At 36.0% G+C, this 23,072-nt stretch overlaps 1 protein-coding gene across 7 annotated transcripts in view; it reads right to left on the bottom strand.

The window, feature by feature from the left end:
- PTPN3 (protein tyrosine phosphatase non-receptor type 3) overlaps positions 1-23,072 on the bottom strand; it is a 160,104-nt gene that overhangs the window by 20,088 nt on the left and 116,944 nt on the right. For 6 of the 7 annotated variants that reach the window (XM_027451801.3, XM_027451802.3, XM_072034895.1 and 3 more), the window contains 9 exons: positions 17,928-17,951; positions 15,550-15,748; positions 14,539-14,616; positions 13,648-13,704; positions 7,614-7,770; positions 5,761-5,924; positions 2,969-3,059; positions 2,646-2,707; positions 1,173-1,319 (listed from right to left, as the gene is read on the bottom strand). In XM_027451801.3, coding sequence (XP_027307602.2) covers positions 1,173-1,319; positions 2,646-2,707; positions 2,969-3,059; positions 5,761-5,924; positions 7,614-7,770; positions 13,648-13,704; positions 14,539-14,616; positions 15,550-15,748; positions 17,928-17,951 — 979 coding nt within the window. The remainder of the gene's footprint in view (positions 1-1,172; positions 1,320-2,645; positions 2,708-2,968; positions 3,060-5,760; positions 5,925-7,613; positions 7,771-13,647; positions 13,705-14,538; positions 14,617-15,549; positions 15,749-17,927; positions 17,952-23,072) is intronic. The other variant, XM_072034894.1, reaches the window with a different exon arrangement.

Here is a 23,072-nt window from a genome sequence, read left to right as displayed (position 1 = left end):
TTTTGTGCCAGATGATGTTCAAAAATGTCTGTCTCTATGAATCACAGAATCATTAAGGTTGGAAGAACCTCCAAGACCATCTGATCCAACTATCACCCTACCACCAATGTCACCCACTAAACCCTGTCCCTCAGTGCCACGTCCAACCTCTCCTTGAACACCCCCCAGGGACGGTAACACCACCACTTCCCTGGGCAACCCATCCCAATGCCTGACTGCTCTTTCTGAGAAGAAATGTCTCCTCATTTCCAACCCAAAATGAATATCTGTGTGGTCTGACTGTGGTTAAAATTTATTATTTTCAGCTTTTACACTTCTTGCATACACTTTGATGAGGAATTATATTGTTGTTTAAGTGTTCCTTCTCTATTTAGGACCTCAAGTATTTGCTCTCTGGCATTCCAAAAACATTAGTTTTTGACTGGGATGCCAGGTAAAGTTAATAGTGTAGAATAGATACAGGAAATAAAGATAAATGGTAAGGTAAAGGCACCCAAACATCACCTTTCCCACCAAAAACTGTTTTGGTTCTGAAACTTCAAAAACAATTACTTTCTTTAATCACTTAAAACCTTGATCTTTAAAACTAAAAAGGACTCCATAACTCAAACTACAACAAATTGCAAGAGATATTGCTTTAATTTTCACTGTATTATTCTGAAACTACTTGAACGCTAGAATTTAAGCAAAATTAGAGGAATTAGAGCAATTTTAGGAAAGAACCTTTGACTTAAGTAAAAGCAAGAAGGTTATATCATGACCACTAACATGCTTAATTTAGTCAGTAGTGAAATGGCAGATTCTGGTTTAAGCCATGCTGGAAGTTCTACTCAATGTGCTAAGAATTTCCAGATGTGCTGAACCACAGGGTCACTGTAACATGGAGGTCAGTTCTTATGGGAAAGGACAGCATGCAATAGCTGGCTGATCAACAAAGTCAGACTCAGTGCAGTGATTTCTGTTTATCTGATAGTTGGTTTGTTTTCAAAGAAACTTAACAGAAAAAAAAAATAAATCTCTTCCTCTAAGTAATTCAGAAAGCCTGGCCTTCAGAGAAATGATTCAACAGAATAAGGTGGCCTATTTTAGGATTATTTAATCATAACAATGTGAGAAATAGTTTGAAGGCATAGTATATTTCTTCAGCATACAAAGAACCTGAATATACTTACCCGTCCTCGTTCTGTGAGAGTTGTTAACATAATAATCAGCGACAGCTTGTGATCCCAGACCACTTGCCAGAAGTGTGCACATGTGTGAGGAAGAGGTCCTTGTGTAGCAATGTACCTGTTCACAATGCCCACAGAAGGAATTTCCATCTGTAAGGAGAAAAATGCCTTATGTAAAATTGTTCTCACTACTCAATTAGTGCCTTTTTTTTTTTTTTTTTTAATATTCAGAGTTTCATTCAAACAGAGCATGTTGTTATGAAAGATTAAGAATATGAGATGAGCAAGAAGACCATCAAGATCACAATTTATTATGTGATAATCTTCAAAAATTTAATTTAAACAAATTTTATACTATAAATACTACATCCCTTCAGCTGAAATAGGAAGAGCTAATTAATACTGAAAATGTATTTCAAAACTTGAAACTGCAAAGCTTTCAATGTTTTCTTTAATATTTAGTAATGAATATCTTGTAAGGCAAAGTATACCAAAGGTGCACTAGCAAAAGCAATGTAATAGTTAATGTGCAGTAAGTTAATAGTTTGTTCTTTCCCAAATGTATCTGATACACATTCTCTCCCCCCTCTTTTCCTTGTCTCCCATCTTAAACATGTGATTTAGGCAACTAGAGTTCTGGTTTCTCTTCTAGACCCTTTATAGTATAGCTGATAGGCTCTAAGTGGTTCTACAGGAAAAAAGCTTAGTTTTAAGTTATAGGAGACAGCCTCAGAATTTACAAAATAGAGAAAAATTATTTACAGAAAGAGCTGAATCAAAATTACAGATTTCACCTACATTTTGAAAAAGATTGGTCCTAATACCTAAATTAGCTAACAAGCTAATTTGGAAAGGTTTATTTTAAAATATATAGTCAAAGGCTATCAGAAAAACAACAGGTTGGAAAATGTGATTGACAGACAAGAACAGTTCACACACTTCCAAGCTTTCTGAGGTATTTATTGAGAAATTAAAGTTGACAAAATACCTAATTTAAGCAATGCTAAACTATTTTTAATCTCCAAGACATTGATCAGACAGGAAAACACTTTCAGTAACTAACAAAAAGCTACAAAAGTTGACCGTTATGTTTCATCAATTTAATGAATCATTATTCACAGCCACAAGACAAAAATCTGAAGACCATTTTCATTAAAAATATTACTAAAAAATAAAGCTTAGTCTGGAATGTTGCCCATTTTCTCAGGTCTACATAAGGAGCTAGATATTAAATCCACAAAATTAGTGTCATGCAGTAATTATGGTGGATTGCATGTGCTTTTATCTGTTGTGTATCAGAGTGACCACCTGCTTCACAAGAGAAATCTCCTCTTTTACATTATGTATCTACACATCTTTTACATTTATGAATCCCCAAAATGTAAAATGAATAACCCTTATTCCTTAAAAAAGGCTAAATTTAGTCTGCTATTGTAATATAGAAGATGAACAAATGCAGGTCTCTGTATGACTTACATTCACATAATTCGCATTAATGTAATCTTCATCTCCCTGCAGTATTATCCTGGTGGCATCATCTGCACACAAAAAAATAAAATAAAGAAGGAATTAAATTAGAAATTATGGGTCATGCTTCCTTTTTATTAAGTCAAAAAAATGAGGAATTGCAGACATAAACAGCAGGTTACAAAACAAAATAGATCTTTTAGAAAATAAAGTGAACATTTATAAAACTTGGATAATATAATTAAATCTTTACAAAGAAATTAAATACGACAGTCTTATAAACTATCATTTAGAGTATAAAAATATGCAAAAAGTCTGTACTTCATACTCACAAGGTAGAACATCTTTGTATCGATTCTTGTCCATATTCTGAGGTACCTTTGCACACGTAACAGCCAACCCGGGTTTCTTTCTATAAAGTTGCTGCAAGGCAGAATTTAAAAATAGGTGAGTTTTTGAGGGATAGAATTGTGCAAAATTCCTGAGTTTTATTTATATACGCGTATCTTTTTATGTGAAAGTAATTTCTATTATTCCTAGTCCATCATCATCTCTATAAGAATTTCTAGGAAAAGAGAAAATATGCAAATCATTGATATACATAGACCGCTTCCTTGCAAAGTCTTCTTTGTCTTACAAGATGTACCACACAATTGTGGGAGGACTAGAAGTAAAACTGAGAATGAGTGCGGAAGAACTGAGCAATAAAAAACATCAGAAGAAAAAAATACAGACCGATATTTATTGGAATCAACTGTAATACAAAAATTCAATCATTTTCTGCATAAAAACTACCACATTCAACCCTGCAAATATTTGAAAAAGCAAATCTTTAGTGTATCACAGTCTCTTAATGCATGACTTCCTTTCTTTTGGGTCATGCTCTACCTTGCAAATTTTATCTGAAGTGAATGCGCGAAAATATACATTATACCAAAAATAAATTTTAAGATCAAAATGCATTGAGAGCATGGTTTAAGGCAATGAAGGGTACGGGAGGAAAAACACAACAACAAATCAAGAAATGCAATTATACAATTACAATTTTGCTGTATTAAATATACATGAAAGCAACTTACAAATGAGTAACCCAGCTGTGCCAAAGATGTAATTGCATCTTTCATGTTTAAAGATTTCAAATATGGTTTCACACATAAAATTAAGTGAAACCAATAGGATGCTAAAATCCCCTACTTTAAGACAAAGGGAATAACATAAAAAATATATTCTATTGAAAGACTTGCTGAATGCTGGGTCTCAGGATCATGGCTCATCATATTTTTCAACTGCACAGCATGAGCAAGGAAGAAGGCTATGCAGGAATCAAACAGCTTCAATTAGTTATAGTTTACGTTCCATTTTACCTGAGTCAAGTTAAGATTTCTACATTTTGTGGAAGACAATGAAGAATAATTTAATGTTAAGTAACAGTTCTGGAGTTTTGTTGCTGTTGCCTAACAAAAAGGTCATATATCACTGACAGATTTGTTAAATTCTGCTTAACTGGACATAAATTATAATTATAGGAATATGTTCTGGAAAAACCTTATATGTGATAATGTACTAAATAATTATTCTCTGTTTTACTAACATGAATGGAGATTGTGAGAATTACCAAAGCTGATGAGAGATGTTGCAATTGTCTCTGCTTCTGAAGGCCACTAAACAATGAATTGAAAGAAAAAGAGATTGCTAAGCTATCGCTAAAGTAAGTTTATTACATTACAAAAGGGTTCTGCACTTTTTTGTAACATCAAGAATATCCTTTTAGAAATGCTATCAGGAAAAAAAAAAAGTTGTCATAAAGAATGAAACATTCTATGAAGATTATTAAAGAAACATTGTCAAAGTTGTTGACTAAATTTATGTACAATAAGCACATTTAAAGGCTGGGTGATATCTTTTGAGTTGCTGTTTCAGTAGCTAACAAACTTGTTACTACAACATTGCAACTACTGCTGTGGATTTTGGTAAGCCGATATAAACTATGGAGTCCAGAATTTATTTTTTTTAAAAAAGGGTGGGATCTTAACTCTCGGAAATTTTGGAAGCAAAGCAGTCCTCATAAAAGGAGTGGTTATATAATAAATAACACCACAACTCTTCAGCAATCACCATTAAATCTCATGGCATTTGTAACAACAAAGGAAAAACATAAAAAATGAGGAAAGAAGGCACTGCTGTTCTACAAGTTTCCGGAGTCAGAAAGGATTATGCCAGACTTCAACTATGTGAAATTAATAGATAACAACAAGCAGGGTTTCTCCGAAGTTACAATAAATGTTTGGATCTCCAATAGCTAAATGAACACAAACACACGCACATTATAATTTATTTCCATTAGAGAAGGAACTGAATTATCTTTTCTCATTTCTTTTGCTAACACTGAAGAACTATTTTAATAAACTACATTTTATTAGTCAGTTTTCTAGGATATTCTCTGCTGACATGTTGTAGAACAGAACAAACACTAATGAATTAATCTATACAGCACTTCAGCCAAGTCTTATCCCACATACCGGGGAACCTCACCCACAGAGTAACTTGCCCATGAAGTAACCATCAATGTTTTGGATTGCTACGAAAAAATATCACAGACTGCACATTACAAACCTCAAATATAACTTAACATCACAAACTTTCATATCAGCCTCTAAGAGAAGAAGAACAGGAGCAGTCAAGTTGCTGCTGTTACTCCATGAAAGGCAGTGAAATATGAGAATGTGAAAAATCAAGTTAGGTTATAAAAGGTTTCAGAAACTTCACTGAGCAGCATGGGAAAAGAAACAAAGTACAAGACTATCCTCTGTCAACTCTGCTATTGTACTCAATAAAAAAAAAAAAAAACAAAACACAACATTTAGGGAGCTTTGGGTACTTGAGCTAGAAACTTGTTAATTAAAACATTTTTCTCAGCAGGCAATGTTTTATACAACTCTGATAACTCATTCTCCTCTTTCTCTTGCAGGGGAGGATGAAACTGATGGGCAACTCATATTTATGTTCTCTTGAAATAAGACCGAAAGGGAGCAATAAGTTTTGTAATTAATTAAGCCCTGACTTTACTTGATGGTCACAGCTACTGGTCTGTATTAATAGCATTTGAAAGTTGAGCATTACCTACCTCAAACTGAATAAGTACTGTCCCACTTTCCAGTCCTTTCCTTAGCTGTTCCATAGACTCCTCCAGAGTATCAGCATATTCAGAAGAGATAGGAAGAAAAGAATCTGGGAGATTTTGGGAATCAACTTCATCTTCTGATTTAGGCTCCACAAACTGTTTAACTACTGAAAGATGCATTGAAAATTAAGATCTGTTACATACGGTACTAATGTGCTTGCAACACATACTAAGATTTACTAGCTTGCGAGAACAAGATTTGCAAATTTAAGGTCTCAAGAAAACAAGTAACAGCAACAGACTTTCATTTCTTTATATACCATATTACTGAAGAAAAGGGAAAGAGTAAAAGGTCCTCATGGTTTTCAGGAAAAAGAAACTCCTTAAGGAGCTAACTATGATGGCAAACCACTACTTCCAAACGCAAAGATTTTTTTTTTGCTGCCATCTAGTCTTGCAGATGGAACTTTTGGACACACTTACAGCCCACAACATTAACCATTGTGAAAACTAAATGGGTTTTGCCTAAAATAATTTAGAAATTAATTAATGGAATATCTCAAAAAGCTTGGACCTCCCGCAGTAAAATCAACACAAGCATACACTGTACTTCTTTTCCACTAGAGGAGCACCTGAATTCTGTTTTCTAATCTCTTATACTAACACTGAGGGATCTGATTTAATAAATTGCCAGTTTTCTATGATACCCCTTGCTAACATATTGAAGAACGTGAAAAATGTTAATGAAAAGCTACACACCAGTTCTGTTGCTCTGTGGAAGCTATTGTATCACTGAATGTGTCCATCTGTGGTTATTCTCTGCAATGCTCAGAATGGCCCATACGTGCAAAACTACAGAAAATAGGGAGATGTTTGGACTCATGCCCATACAAATGACTGGCATGGAGTCATAGGTTATCTTTAGCTAAGAAGAGACTTATCTGCAGGTAGGAAGGGGACTAGAAAAAATGTTAAGGAAAGACTAAATACTGCACAGAGTCACTGGAGAGGCCTGCAATAACAGGAGCAGGACTATGTTCAGGGAGAACAAAACACAGAGACATCTGTCTTCCCAGGAACATACAAAATTTAAAATAAAGTAAATGCTACAGAGGCGTATAACATTTATGCGGTTTTATTGCCTCCTGTTTCCCAGCAAAGCATAATCCCTTCAGATTTTTAAGTCATAATGTAATCAGAAACTCTTTGCAAACCTTTGTGTTAAGGACTCATCATAGCTCCTAAAGAAAGTAAATAATAAACCAGAAGTTTCACTTCATCTGAAAGCTCCTGGGATCTGCATGTGTTTAAATAGGAGCAAGCAAAATGGAACAAGATTGGTCCTCTGTATTTTACATATAAAGGCCTATGACCCTACATATTTCAGACTGTCTTGTTTGCCAGCAGCAATTTAGTGAGTAGACTGCATGGGTCAAGCTCATTATCATCATAAAACATCTACTGTAGGAATTTAAAAAAAGCTCATTTGACTTGTTTTGCAGCATAATCGTGCTGGGCAACAGCAGCTCATGGGTATTTGCAAACACGCAATTAAAAATTTGTAAAATTATGCTATATTTACAAAAAGAACTTTTGAAAGGAATCATTTGCTGCTTTGTAGATTTTTAGAGCTAAAAACATAAGAAGAAATTCTAACTTGACAGAATCTTTGTTGCACTGGAAAGAGTCTCCAGTTAAAACTATTTATGATACTAATTTAAATGCAGGGAGAACTTTCTAGCACGGACATATTCCAAGTGAACTGAGAACACATGTACTTAAATAGAAGGTATTCCACCAAGCATAAGAACACCAGTCTCAAATACATTAAAAGTGAATAAAATAAGGCCAGTTACCTTTCCGCCTGACCAAAAGTGCAAGCTCTCTCGTGTGAGATTCTCTGCTGGCTTTTATGAACATGACCACCTGGTCATGCGTGTGCTCTGAGATATCTCGTCCATTAATTAATACTATTTGATCACCTTCATTCAGTTTTGGAATGCATTTATCAGCCTGTTTCAAGACCAAAGAAACATATTAATGTCACTGCATCCAGTCATGTAAAGAGGAACAAATCAGTATATGAAGTTCATCATGCAAGCAAATTCTTCCGAGTCCTCTTGACAAAATTTCATCTTCTGTTACAGAAATTCTATCAAAGAAATAAGATCTAAAGCTTTTTGTTGCTTCAAAGCCTCTCAATGAAGATGAGAAACAGTTCAAATGGCATACTAATAGCTAAAAAAAGAATTTGTATTCATCAGATAGCCATTAGCAAATTGCTCTTAAAGATATAAATTTCAAACACTAAACGTCAGCAAATGAATTTCTGGAAAAAGCATTCTAAGCATACAAAATGACAGACTTATTAAGTAAACATCCTTCACTTTTTATGCAGAGAATACCGAAAAGCCCAAATATGACTGAGGTTATTAAACCAAGGATAATTTAAGTAACATGACGTTCCCTGGACATGCATTTCTTTTTACAGTTTTAAGAAGTGTATACATATTTTGTATTTTTGATATTTATCAGATTTTTAATTGGTAGATAACAAATGATATCCCCATTTCATTCACTTAGAGTGTTAATAAATTGATGTAGTTGAGTATTTGATTTACGATGCTCAAGTACTATACAATTACAACACATTTCAGAGCTACCTGCCTGTGCTGCACAGAACATTAGGACATGGTTCTCCCCATTACAACTGAAAACTTGCATTATAGCTTGCCTTGGATACAGCAATTTAGTTTATCTTCTGTACTCTAGCATTTGTTTGGCTTATTTTTCTGCCACACTTGCTAGCACACTTAGCTTTGCATCCAGCACAAAGTAATTCAAGCCATGGCCAGAATGATATTGGCTTGAGTGATGAATTAACGTGAAGGCTGCACCCAGAGAGTCTTGGTCAATAGCTCTATATCAGGGTAGAGGCTGGTGACAAGTGGTGTCCCTCAGGGGTCTGTCCTGGGACTGGTACTGTTTAAGATATTTATCAATGACATAGACAGTGGGATCGAGTGCACCCTCAGCAAGTTTGCAGATGATGCCAAGCTGAGTGGTGTGGCTGATACAACAGAAGGAAGGGACACCATCTAGTGGGGCCTGGAAAACCTTGAGAAGTGGGCCCATGTGAACCTAATGAGGTTCAACAAGGCCAAGTGCAAGGTGCTGCACCTGGGCCAGGGTAATCCCAGGAATGAGTTAGTACAGTCAGAGTACAGACTAGGAGAAGAACTCTTTGAAAGCAGCCCTGGACTTGGGGGTTCTGGTGGACAAAAAGCTCGACATAAGCCAGCTCAGAAGGCCAACTGTGTCCTGGGTTGCATCAACAGAGGAGCAGCCAGCAGGGCGAGGGAGGTGATTGTGCCCCTCTGCTGTGCCCTTGTGAGGCCCCACCTGGAGGGCTGTGTCCAGGTCTGGGGCCCCCAGCACAAGAATGGTTTGGGGCTGTTAGAGTGGGTCCAGAAGAGGGCAACGAAGTTGATCAGAGGGCTGGAGAACCTCTCCTGTGAAGGAAGTGTGAGAGAGCTGGAGATGTTCAGCCTGGTGAAGAGAAGGCTCCAGGGTGACCTTATTGCAACTTTTCAACACTTAAAGGGGGCTTATATAAAAAGGTGGTGAGCAACTTTTTGCTTGGGCAGACAGACAATAACAGGACAAGGGGGAATGGTTTTAAACGAAAAAGAGGGGAGATTTAGATTAGAGGTTAGGAGAAAATTCTTCAGTCAGAGGCTTATGAGACACTGGAACAGGCTGCTGAGAGAAACCATGGATGCTCCATCCCTGGAGGTAAGACTAGACTGGATGAGGCCCTGGGCAACCTGATCTAGGGGTGGCATCCCAGCCCGTGCAGGTGGGATGGAACTAGGTGATCTTTAAGGTCCCTTCCAACCCAAACTGTTCTATGATGCTATGATATACAAAACTGATTAAAGGATCAGAGCATGAGGAAAGGCTGGGAGAGCTGGGATTGTTTAGTCTAGAGAAGAGAAGGCTCAGTGGGGAATCTTATATATGCATATTAATACCTAAAGAGAGGGTGCAGAGTGGAAGGAGCCAGGCCCTTCTCAGTGGTGCCCAGAGCCAGGATGAGAGGCAATGGGCACGAACTAAAACACAGAAGTTTCTATTTGAACATCAGGAAACACTTTTTTTTTTTTTGCCTCCCTCCTGTGAGGGTGACTGAGCACTGGAGCAGGCTGCTCAGAGCCTGCAGTGTCTCCCACCTTGGAGATATTCAAGACAAACTTTGACAAGAGCATCAACTTACGTAACAATTCAATTTTCATTGCTATCTCAATTTTCAGTTTGTCTAGAAAGTACCCAGCTATACAAGAATCATATACTTAAATACTCCATTTTAAATCTTTTATAAATGAGACCTAAGTCCATTTCAGTCTCTTCTTCTGTATTCAAGTTGTTCCCTCTATTGGCTTCATGCTAACACAGAAAAAAACAGAAGATGACAGAAAGGAGAGGTGATAATGATAGAACCAACAGGAAGAAAAATGCAGAGCTAGAAAAAAAAAGTGATAAAAATAAATTGGGAACCGTTTGTGTCAGAAAATAAAGTAAAATTAAAGAAAATTTAAAATGTGTGTAAGTGCTAGAAAACAGATAAGGGAGAAGAGAAGGAAGATAGAGAAAACAAAGATGTATGCAAAAGAAAAGAATCCAAATAGAAAAGCTGATTAAAAAATCTATTTAAAAAATTAAGATTGCTTTCCCCCACTTTTTCTAAAGAAAAAAGGATATGGAAGATTGTCAATGATGAACGAAAGACATGAAAAGAGAGGAACAATTATAATCAGCAACGGTGTCCTTCAACACTGATTTAACCAGGTATTCACAGTTCCCAAGAAGAGTCCCTGCCATATTTTGTATAATTTATGAAGGCAAGACTGAAGAATGCGACTATGAACAATTGATTTAATCTCTCTAAAATGCTGTTAGTAATATTTGAGAAGATAAATGATATAAAGATCATATCAGTCATACAGACCATATCTGGTCAGTCTAGGAGCGTCAAGAAGTCAACAAAAATACAGAAGGAATGGTTTCTGAGTTCCTACATTTGTCAATAATTTAGAATTCTTGGCTGGTTGCTGGCTATTATTCTTTATTACAGGAGAAGATGAATATCTATGCTCAAAGAAGCTATATTAATCATGTGACATGTTAATGCCTCAGCTCTCTTGCTTGAATCATCTGACTGTATAAAATATATCTCAAAGGGGAATTAATTCTTTCAATGTAAGCATAATTTGTAGATTTTTCAGATACAGAGCTTTTTCAGACAATTAATTATGTCAAAGGCTTCCTGTCCTATTGACACACCCAATGTTTCATTTTATGCTAATCACTTTGTTATTGCCCCAAGAAGCATGCATACTATTTTTCAGTCAGAAGTTTTATTAAATACAACCATAACTACTTCTTTATCACCTTTGGACATTAATACTGTTTGTGGGAGGGAAGAAAAGAAAAAACAGTACAGAAATTTTGTTAAAAAAAAAAAAATACCAGTTGCAAGTTGTTGTTGTTCTTTAGATTTATGCTCTCTTGCAACTCATTTTGCTATTCTGTCCTCAAATTTTTCCAGCACTCTAGATTACTGCTGTAGTAGAAGGGAATTTAAAAAACAAACCCACACAACTTTAGGATGCCAAAGGGAAAATACTGCCTTATTTTGTGAGTACAGTTTCTTCTCTTCCACAAAAAAAAAAAAAAGACAAATCTTTTTGAAGGAAAATTGAAAAAAAAAAAAAAAGTAACCTACAAACCTCATTAATATTCTTGGCAAATATAATAATATTAAGTAGTGTCCCTGAGCACAATTTGCTTGGTAATGTGTGAATCCAGAACAAGCTGAAACAGCAGCAAATATAATAAAGGAATGACATCTCTGATGTTCTATGAAGCTAAAGTAAACCAAAAATGCATTCCATATAACTACGTAAACTCTCAAATCTCAATTACATTTTATTAAATAGTCAAGAGAAGGTGAAATATAGTTTATGTAAAACTATATAATCAACATTACTACTGTTATGCTCTCTATTTTTTCCTCTTCATGTAATATGGTGTGATTTATATAACACTGCTGTTGAATATTGAATACTGCGTTGTGTAAGTTTCCAGTTTATCCCTTGACCCTTGATAACTTGCTCACTTGTTGCTTTATTAGTCTAGAAAGCTAATTGTTCACTTCTATCTATGCCTACAGTTACTAATTGGAGATGCTTAAATGAAGCCTTTAAGTTAGAATTACAGTCCTTTTCCAATCAACAAAAAGAAAAACAGATCAATACTTCCATACTTCCCAGAAGACAATCTGATCCGCCAAAGGATAACCACTGCCTCTGGAGAAGCATCTTTCCTTCACTAATTGTGAAATGAGCCTGCTTGTCTTATATTCACTTCAATATCTCAAATAACCCTTACGAAGTTCGCTAGGTTGAACACAAACCCTTAAGGTCTGTTTCATTTTCCCTTTATGGATTCAAGTTATAATGATAATTTCCTATTACTTTTTTATTCAAATATTGTAGCTCATAACAGAGTGCTGTGTACTGCGTTAAGTCAAGCCACAAATCTTAAATGCTTCAGCATACAAGTTCTCAAACAATTTCTTTTAGCTAGATTTATATCATGACATTCAGATATCAGCCCTTTGTCTGCTTATCACATTTCAAGAGTCTCTAATATGTAGAGCACAACAGACTTGTAAGTTTAAGTCAGAACTATCTCCTATCAAGTTAACACTGAGATTGTTTTATGAGAGTTGGGAAATATACTTTGGAAGAAGGTGAGTGAAATAAAAATATAAGATGCATATCCTCACAAACTTAAGAACCACTTATTTTGAAAAATGTTAAAAGTGTTATATCACTATCATTATTTCATATTTCAGCGTAAGAACTCAATGGCTGTACTGATTTTGATGAATGTACACGTAGTCCAGAAACATTGCCATAAACAAATATCCATGGCAAAACAAAATGAGTGCAAACACAAAATCACTAAGGTTGGAAAAGACCTCCAAGATCATCTGGTCCAACCATCACCCTACCACCAACATCACCCACTAAACCATGTCCCTAAACACCATGTCCAACCTTTCCTTCAACACCTCCAGGGACGGTGACTCCACCACCTCTCTAGGCAACTCATTCCAATGTCTGAACATACTCTGCTCCCCACTCCTGAACCCCTGCTCTGCCCTCAGTATTCCCCCATCCTATTAGCGTTTTTAGCATTAAGGATTTCTTCAGTTACTGAATAGTCAGACCACAGCAAGCTGCCAACAGGTTGTTCCCTCAAGCATTTATCCTCTCTTAACCACCCTACAAAATTATTTTAATCACAGCATCCTTTGTCAAGGAGTTTCATAGGTGTCTCGTGCCCAAAGAACAACTACTATTCATTCATTTTGAACTTGACTTTCACAAACTTGATTTGATACTCCATACTTCTTTTAATGGAATCCCCTGCTACCTGTTGCACATTGCTCCAAAAAACCTTGCAGATCTTTGCCATATCTCTCTGAAATCATTTCTTTTTTTCTTGGCTGCTGAGGCCCAGACTACTCACTTCTGTTCTGCATCTTCAACCGTCCTTTTTGCCCCTCTTCAAATATTTTCCATTTTCCAGAGCCATTTTAAGATGCATTTTTTGAGATGATAGGGGAAACAAACATGCTTTCAGCAATTCCCAATCTTTTCATCCACAGCTCAAGAAAACACCGGTCAAATCAATTTCTAAAAAAACCCCAGCTCATCTATTTCATACTGGTTGTGTATTTCCAAATTCCTATGAGTAAACACTAGACATTGGTGGAAGAAGTAATAAATGAGAGATTAAAAATTGTAAGAATTTACTTACAGGTGATCCTGGAGTTATTCTTGATACCAGTAATGGCATTTTTTGATCTACACCACCCTAGGTCAAGTAAATAATGACATAAATAATATCATTATAATACATACATTATAAACATAAGCATTTTAAACAAGCAATTGCCTATTTTAATTTTATTTTTATAAAGTTAGTGTTCTATCACTGTACATGTAAGTCAGTTAGGTTGAATTTTGATGAGTGAATGTCAGGAGACGTGTGTGTTTTTTCCAGTTAACTAAAACCAGTGTCTTTGCCTGCCCGTACATTTTAACAGGCAATAAACAGATGAAATGCACCATTACTCAAATCCTACTCTTCGACCTAGCCTAATTCAACATTTGTACTCACTAGGTGGACAGTATCCTTAAATATTGTGATGAACTTGCAAGAGGTCAGGTAGCAAAGTTCCAGACAGCTATCTTCCCTTATTCCCTTTACATGAAGCTCTACCACTGCTTCACCAATAAAATGCCTCAAGCAAAATGATCAAATTCGACCCTGATTTTGATATTACGGCTAGTTTACACTACTCTATCTTTTTAAATAGAATTTCAGTGAGGGGATGACAAAAATTTACACAGAAATCAATACTTATTTCAATTTTCTTCCTTAATTAATTTTCATCTCTCCAATGTGATTTTTTATGGGTATACTCAATAAGATATCACAAACTAAACTATTTAACTTGTTTTATAATACAGAAGCAAGTTTTTCCAGAAATTAATACCTTCAATTAAATTTTGGAGTCCACATTTATGCAGCAAAATAGGCAGTTTGCTTTTGAAACATGTCATGGCCATTAAAAATGAAATGTATTCACAATGCTAAATCATCTACATAAATCCTGTAAAAATAAGCAAAAGATTGGTGTTTTACCTTTAGATTAAATCCAAACTTCCCATCTTCATCTGGTGTGATTCTCACCAAAAGTAACTCTCCCTCAATTATTTCATTCTGTAATATACAGAAAAATCAACATCAAACTTTTCTAGTTTTTAAAACAAGACAGCAGCAAATAAGAATATAGTGTATTCAAACATAGACATGCTGAACAAGAATACTCTATGTAAATCTGTGTTTTAAAAAGGAAGAAGTTAAGGTTAAAGAATACACTCACAATTGTAACCTTTAATTGTAAAAACAGCAGCATGTATATTGGTGGATATGTTCTTTGCTTTTTCTGCACTAACACTGTTACTGTCATCTTAACTTTTCCAATTGATACCTATTAAATTTTTCAATGTGTTGTCCTTGCTAAAGGTGACTGAAGGAAAAAAAAAAAAAGATAGGTACAACACCCTTGAAGCACTTTTACTCTAAGCATTATGAAGTTACTTCTTTTTCTTCAACTTTTCTCCTCTAAAAGGGTACATGATATCTTTTGCAGGAGATCCACAAGCCAGAATGATTAAAACTTGGCAGCAGCTACTGGACAGGCACGTTAGAAAGTTGTTAAGCACACCTCTGGAAAAGGCTGGAGAAAAGGAAAGGAATGATCTGCAGTCATAAAGCTAGCATGGGGCACCTGGTGAAAGCGTGACTTTTAGCCATCCCAGAGAGGAGATGCCTGATAAAGCAGAGTTGTGTCTGCTATTGAGTCATATAGCCACTTGAGTTATTCAAGGATTCCCATTCCATTAAGAGATTCCCTACAAATGCTGCTAGAAACCTGGACACTATGGGAAAACAACGTAGTTGGCAGGTTTGCCTTTCATATTTTATATAGAGTCTTAGATAAGTTTGAATAAGGCAAGAAGATTTATTCCTATTACCGCATAAAACATGCTCATCCCAGGATATAATCACAATTTATGTGGATTCTAAATCTACAGTTCAAAGCTACATTTAGCACCAGTTTTGACTTTAAAAGAATGCAACTGAACATACCTTATCACAGTAGTACTGACCGGAATCTTCTGTTGAGCTACTTTTTGTAATGTTGTCATACGTTTCTAAGAAGTGTTTATCCACCCCTTCCAATGGGTAAGAGCCAGAAATGTTACCAACTCCATTGGGAGACTGAGCCAAGGTTTTAGGTGAGGTATGGGTCAGAGAATTCCGAGTTGGACTGTTTCCCAATACGTTCCTTCGTTTAAGAAAGATAAATAAATATTAGGAAGGTATTGTTATCCAGATTTTTATGTTAAACAGCATAAAACATGCAAACGTACTGCTCGATTCCAAGAGCAAGCCAATTTCATACTTGGATTTTAACACTTCTTGCCATTCAAAGTAACAGTTATTTGATCTGTGGATGTCCAGAAGAAGGGACAAAACAAAACTGAGTAGCAGAAACATTTTTAGCAAATTATTTGGAGGTTAGCAGTGAAAGGTACTGCTGAAGTGGTACAGGAAATCACAGTAACGTGGAGGAAATGAGAGTTGAGCCCCAGGGGAAAGGCACTCCAGTCCTACCCATGAAAACTGTATCCTGTGATTCCACTCATTTTTACACAGTACTCTTTTTCATTCCACTCACATGAGTGCCAGCTCAACCTTATCTCTCTGCGAGAAGGTGGTTTGCAGAAAAGCCACAGTAAATTGTCAGAGAAATAGGAAATGAAGTGACCTTGACAGGTCTAATAACAGTACTATATTCTGTCTTTAAGGTAATTATAGCCATGAAGAAGGACCCAGAATTAAATGGAAGTGTAGACCTGAATTAATGGGTCAAGAACCTTAAAATTCAACGATGAAAAAAAAAAAAAAAGAAAACAGTAAGTAAATGAATACATCAGATCTTAGAATTGGACAAGCTCCCTGCTAGTGCCCCATGACCTTTCAAATGTTCACTCAGCTACAGTTATTTTTTTCTGAAGGGGAAGAAATGCAGACCTCTAATACAACTAAAATTGTTCTTCAATTAGATCAAACTCACCATACATACTAAAAGATCCATCTTCACAAAAACTACACAATACTTTGTGAAAACTTGTGTGTTGGGAAAGCTCAGTGCAGCTTAGACACAGTGTCCTATCATTAACGTATAGTGCTGTGTATGGCACAAACTGAGGTGTGCCACACTGCAGAACAACCTTGCACTTGCATCATGGATGCTCAGTGGTAGGACAGTTTGCAGCAATACTCTGCACTGCTACTGGGCAACCCAACACTGAAATGAAGTGCATTTGATCCTTGGAAGCACGTGCTGTTAGTTTTTTTACAGGGTATATGTGATTCATTATCTGCTTCACCATACCTAAAAGCAACATCAAATCCTCAAAGAGAGGAAGTATCAGAAGTAAACCCTGGCACTGGAATTTGTGAATTCAAATATCAGTCTCTGCTCTGGTGCAATTCTATTCATATATACGTGAGCTTTTCTGAACCATTCCCAGGGGCCACTGCTAGCTGTCAATGAACTACACTACAGAGGAACGTAATGTAGGCTTTTAACATACAGGACCTGCAAACATTAATAATAATGCAAACACTTATTTCTCAGTTTGTAGAAATCTGACTACAACTTATGTTGAAAGACGTCATTTGGCAAACGTGGCTTTGCCTTAATATTTCTGATGCTCAGTTTTATTACATGTTCTTGGCAATGTGAATTAAGTGGTTTGTACAACATTTGCAGGATTTTCAGTTACCACAGGAAATGTTTTTCAGGAGACATGATTCACTTGGCTCTTTCAATAATCTGAAAATACTTTGGCAAACAATAATGACACTTAAAAAAAAAAAAAAAAGAATTATGCTATTATGATTATTTTTTTAAATCTGGTAGCTTCCAAGAGGTTTTCATTATTTCTGTGAAGTCATTGTTAAGCAAGCAGGAACACTGTATATGTAAACACATCATAATACATTTTTCAGAACATATGTTATTAAGAAAAAATGCACTTGCAACTTGAGAGCACAGCTCCTGATGATCTTCCAGTGTAGAAAAAATTAACACCACCAGAAGAACATGACAAATTACTTCAGTTAGTGCTTCCTGGCACTACATAAAGTCACGAGATAAGATTACCAGCAGATTTTAGCATCAGTAAACTTTTACAAAAGGTTGTACTGAACAGTTTAAAATTATTATTATTTTGTTAACAGCACTTATGGTCATGTTAGGAAGTAAAACCTCCCACATCCTGATCCAAAATCTTATTTTTTAATAAAAAATCTTTATAATATTCATTGGTTTACACATCCATTTTGATCTTCAAACTATAAAATAAGTACTTGGAAAAAATAATTAGATAGCTAAAAAAATAGTTAGATAGCTTAAAGCTAAGGAATCTATAATAGAAAGTTTAAAGAAAACTCACTTTGGTGATTCTTGTTCCGATGACCTGTTAAAAACGAGTAAATAAACATGAGTTAAATCTTCAGGAAAACAGGAAATAAACTCTAATTAAAAAAATGCCTGTGTGAAAGCCAAAAGGTGTGTTCACAGAAAATTAAAGAATACTTAATCCTGTGCAGAAGGTCTGAATCAGGCAATTATGGCATTTATGAACCACTCAACAAAAAAGTCACCAGGCAGTTCTAACTACTCACTTCCACTTCTGGCACAAGCCCAACGACAGCCAATGCATCTGCTACTGAAACGTCAACTACGCTGGAGCTTACAGAGGCAATTATTGAACAGGACATGCTACAGCATTTCAGGAAGTTTTAGCTGTGGATCACACTGCCTGAAGATGTCACTGATTATATTTCTTTACATGTAGGTAAGGAGAAATTAGCATAGGCTGCTTCAGAAGCACCACTTAGCGTAAGAGCAGACCAGATGCTGACAGGGAATTTTAACACAAAGCATAGCTAAAGTAGAAGTGACTACACAGGTGAGGACAATCCAGCACAGAAAAGAAAGGCAGTTAATTACGGTTCTTTTCTGAGCAGCTTGGCTGATTAAAACAGAGTCTTCAAGCATTATCAAGATAACATTCACACACAGCATCTGTTGTGGATAAAGTCTACTCTTTGCTCACATCCAGGAGTGAAAGAATCTAGGTAATTGTAAAACTTGCTGTGCTAGAAAAAACAATTTGCTTAAACTGAGGAGGGGAAAAAAATATGCAAAAAGCAGTACATTGTGATGGATTGGTTATCTAACCCAATATTCTGTTTTCAAAAGTGGCTAACTGATGCTTAGGAAAAGTATTGGAAAATCACGCAAACATTTAGTGATGCTTTCTAAGAAGACTCGCATGGCCACCAACAATTAGCAGTTCTGGGACTTCTGAAGTTGTCATTTATTCAAACATACTTAAATGAAAAACTGAAATGGAGTATAGAGGCTGGAAATAGAAGCAATTAATCATATTAGGGAGCAGTTCTAGCTTTCTTATATTCTGTAAAACATGCAAAAGAGACAAATTAAGGAAAGTTATAGTCCACTCTGCTTAGGCTGACTGTCCAGTTCCTTTCCAATCCAGTTACTCCTCTCCCATTTCTGCTTCCACAAACTTGTCATGAACATCTCAGGAAACAGAAAGACTTTGTTGCTCGGAACAAGCCCTGATACTCAGGTGCATTGCTGGGACAGCAGCCCCTCACCACAATTACCCTTTCAGATTACAGAATCACAGAATTTCTAGGTTGGAAGAGACCTCAAGATCATCGAGTCCAACCTCTGACCTAACACTAACAGTCCCCAAAAGATGCCTCCTTTCCAGAAGAAGGTCACAGCTGGAGGCTAAAACTGTCAAGGTATCAAGGTATTTGCCTTACAGCAAGCTTTATCACATGAAAATTTGTTGGTGAAAGCCACATATGAATATATCACTCCCTGTCACACAAAGCAAAGCAATGACTTGCCTCAAGTTTGTATTTCTTTGCCAGTTTCTCCTGAATTTAGTAACCTAGCTACACAAATTATGGCATTTTTTTGATAAAGTGCTCTGTCAAAACTGTTATCTTACTCAATTCAGTTAACCAACAAACATAAGCACAGCTTTTTACTAAAAGAATGGGACTTAAGTACTGTCTACTGTTTTTCCTTTGAACATTTAATCACAATAATTACTCAGCAGTGAAGACATAAATTAACTGTCAGATTGTAAAATGAGATCATGTTACTGTTTGTCTGTTTTATTAGATATCTTTTTAAGTGTGGCAAATATATTCAAAAACTTAGCAGCTCTACATGGGGAAAAGTATCAAAAGTTATAACATACAGCATTTTCTGAAGCAATTGAAGAGCTTCATCAGAAACCACCTGAAGCAGTGAGTTAAACCATATTATATCAATTAAAATAATAGGTATGATACTATAATACATTTGAAAGTAAAGGTTACCCAAAAAAGTGCTTGCAAATTAAAGTCTGTATGGCAGATAGAACAGAGCTTTACAAATTTAGTAAGTAGCAACCAAAAAGCCTAAGCAATACAACTCCATGCTGGAAAAATACAAACAAGCAGTTCAGCTCGGGTGCAGAGCTGAATTGTCAAATTACAGGAAGCAATTCACAGTACAGTTAGATTTTCCAAATGTTGTTTTCTAAAACAACCCTAATATTAAGAATCACGTACTATGTTTCAGCAAAAACTACAGTAGAAATAAAAGGTTCATTCTAGTTCAGTTTCCTTATGTCTATTCTACAAGATGAACAAATTCTTCCTTGAGAGGCAAAGATGATGAGTGAACCTGATTCAATAAGAAATAAGAATTTGTGTAAGGTTTTTTTTTTTTTTTTTTTAAACACTATTGTTCATCTTTCTTTACTGCAGTCATACCCCACCTTTGGGATCCCACTGACATTCTCCCCCATTCTCCCACAAGTACCTTCAGTTCTTGTTTGCAATCCTCGCAATACTTGTACTCCCTAACTGCCAGCAGTACAAAAGATCCTTTGGCACCATGCACACACACACTGCCTGAGCAGCCAATCTAAGAGGTACAGACAACTGTTGAACTCATAATGGAATTACTCAGTGAGAGAAGATAAGATCAAGTGTTTTTTCTACCTATACACCAGTTTTCACTAAGCTCGTAAAAAACAAAGGTAGCATCTTTGAAAGCTCCATCCCCAAATTAGATGTGACTGCAGTTGTCCAGACTTTCTTAAGTGGGAAGGAACACAGACAGGCAACACGATGACATAAGCCTTATTTCCTTTGGAAGTCATGCTAAAAATAAAGAATCATAGAATTTATTTTAGTTTGAGCTAATTGATTTCCTTCAGAGGGAAAGAACAATGAAGCTGTGTATTTTTCTATGCTGTGCCACAGAAGAGATATGGCTCTATTACCAAATTCTTTGTAGAGTTCAAGCTGTTATGTTAACCCATCTGAAAGCTCCTAAAACAAACAAACAAAAGCCTACATAACATAAAATTCTGATACAATGTCCCTGTTTTAATATAATATCTCCCATCCCTAACACAGGGCAGTCAGGTTATTTGAGACAAAAACACAATTTGCACTTCCATTCATATAGTCACACAGCAGATTCTCAATTATCTTAATAAAATATCTGGAGACTTAAATGTGGAATATAATTCTTTGTAATATTGCTGAAGGTTTATAGGTTGAATTATTGTACTTTAATTCAAACATATCCATCTGAAGGAGTTACTGAATCATTCTGCAACCTTTTAAAATATAAAAAGGTAACCAAAAACTTAAACTAGAAAAAGACCAAATCCAACCCTTACAAGATATATCAGTGCTGTGTATTCATTCATAAAGTTCTTATCAGGACAGCAAGCTATAGCTGCAGAATTTTATCTTTGCAACTCAATGAAATGTTACTTCTGGCAGTGAATTATTCACCAGTGTGACAAAGTACTTTGAACAGGAATACTGAGATCATCTTTTCTGGCTATACTGTACTCCACGTTTTACTAACTTATCTTCCTTATTTCACAACATGCAACAAGCCCCATATTTTAAGTCAATAAAAGAGAACACTCACCAGACCAACCAATCAACCTTTTCATCAAGAAAGAGGGACCTTCCTTGCAAGGAGATTAAACTTTCCATTGGATCAGCTAACATGCAAGCAACACTTGAAAACTACAAGTGATTCCTCTTCCTTACTCCACAATATGTCTAAAAAGATGCTATTTCAATCTTTCACTCACTATGGACTGCTCTGTCAGCGATGATCTTTACAATAGAACACTTTGCTGTGAAAATCCCACTCTCCTTTTGTGTCAAGTCTCAAGGAAAGACCCCTCCTTCCCACAGTTGTGTGCCCTACCAGAGAATTCTGCTATTCTGAGAACTGATGATGATAAGCTAAAGTCAAACCCCAAGAGAAAAGGGACAACTGAAACAATAGAACTGTAGCAAAACTCCCTCTCTACAAACAACTGAAGGAAACATCTGTAGGTTTTGCCCTTGCAGTGTTCTTAAAGTTCTTTAAGCTTCTTTTCTTCCTAACACCTGCAAGGGTGGGGAGACTGAATACGCCAGCACTTCCATTTATCTCTTTTCTGAGAACTCCCCATTTAAACTAGGTTCATTATTCATGAACCAATTAACTGGAAGATATTTACAGCATCATGTTTTGCTGTCTTTTAGAGAAGTTTACCTACAGAATGACTTGCACAGTTAACATTCAGCATTTCTGTGAACAGAAAAACTGTGCAAGGCCACATGGATTCTTTGTGCTGTACATTTGAATGCCATTACTGAGAAAACCTGTGGACTTCACAGTATACATGAGTGTTTCAGTGATTTTCTATAAGCTGCAAACATCCACGTTGATAAGGTGCTTCCATTTCCGATGAAAAGATTCTTTCAGTTCCTCTACTGACCATAAACCATTTAATTTACTTAGTCAATAGAAAAGACTCAGAAAAGTGTTCAAGTGCAATGATGAAGAGGATGCAAATGGTAAGTGATGGCATGACAAGGTTAAGGGAAACGAAATGGAAATGTTCTGAGATCCACTGCCTTGCATTGGAGGGCATCTTCCTTAAGAAAGTTTGAAGTACATGAACGAGGACGACAAACTTGTGAAGTGCAGGGGATTTGTAACAATGAGGAATTAAACATGGTTGTATACGATTAAAGACTGAGGAAAATAGCATTTTAAATTAAGTTCTTTAAAACTATTTGCAATTTTATACCAAGGTAGTAGCTACTGGAACTTAGCTGGATACATCTGAAGGGCACTTTTGTCAATGTCAGCACTTTAAAATTTTGTATACAAGAATGAATATCTTAGTTAAAATAATGATGTGTTCCCATAGCAAGTTTACCAAATCTCACTAAGTGGCTACAGTTTATCAAAACATTAAGCTGAAAGAATTGACCTAATGCAGGCTAAGTGCAGGAAATCTATTTTCAATGCAATAACTTTGCCAGATGATACATCACACTTACACTAGGAGCATATATACACTTCCAGAAATTCATAGCATAATGTCAGTGAATTTCCTTTTGCATACTAGCTCAACCTTTTGCTTCCTTCCCCTCCAACTCTGGGACTGTAGCCTTTATACCTTCTGCATCACCAG

The sequence above is a fragment of the Anas platyrhynchos genome, chromosome 2, assembly GCF_047663525.1.
Source record: "Anas platyrhynchos isolate ZD024472 breed Pekin duck chromosome 2, IASCAAS_PekinDuck_T2T, whole genome shotgun sequence".
In the NCBI taxonomy this organism is placed as follows: domain Eukaryota; kingdom Metazoa; phylum Chordata; class Aves; order Anseriformes; family Anatidae; genus Anas; species Anas platyrhynchos.
The sequence above is the reverse complement of the archived record's forward strand: the minus strand, read 5'-3'. Positions and strand labels throughout refer to the sequence as shown.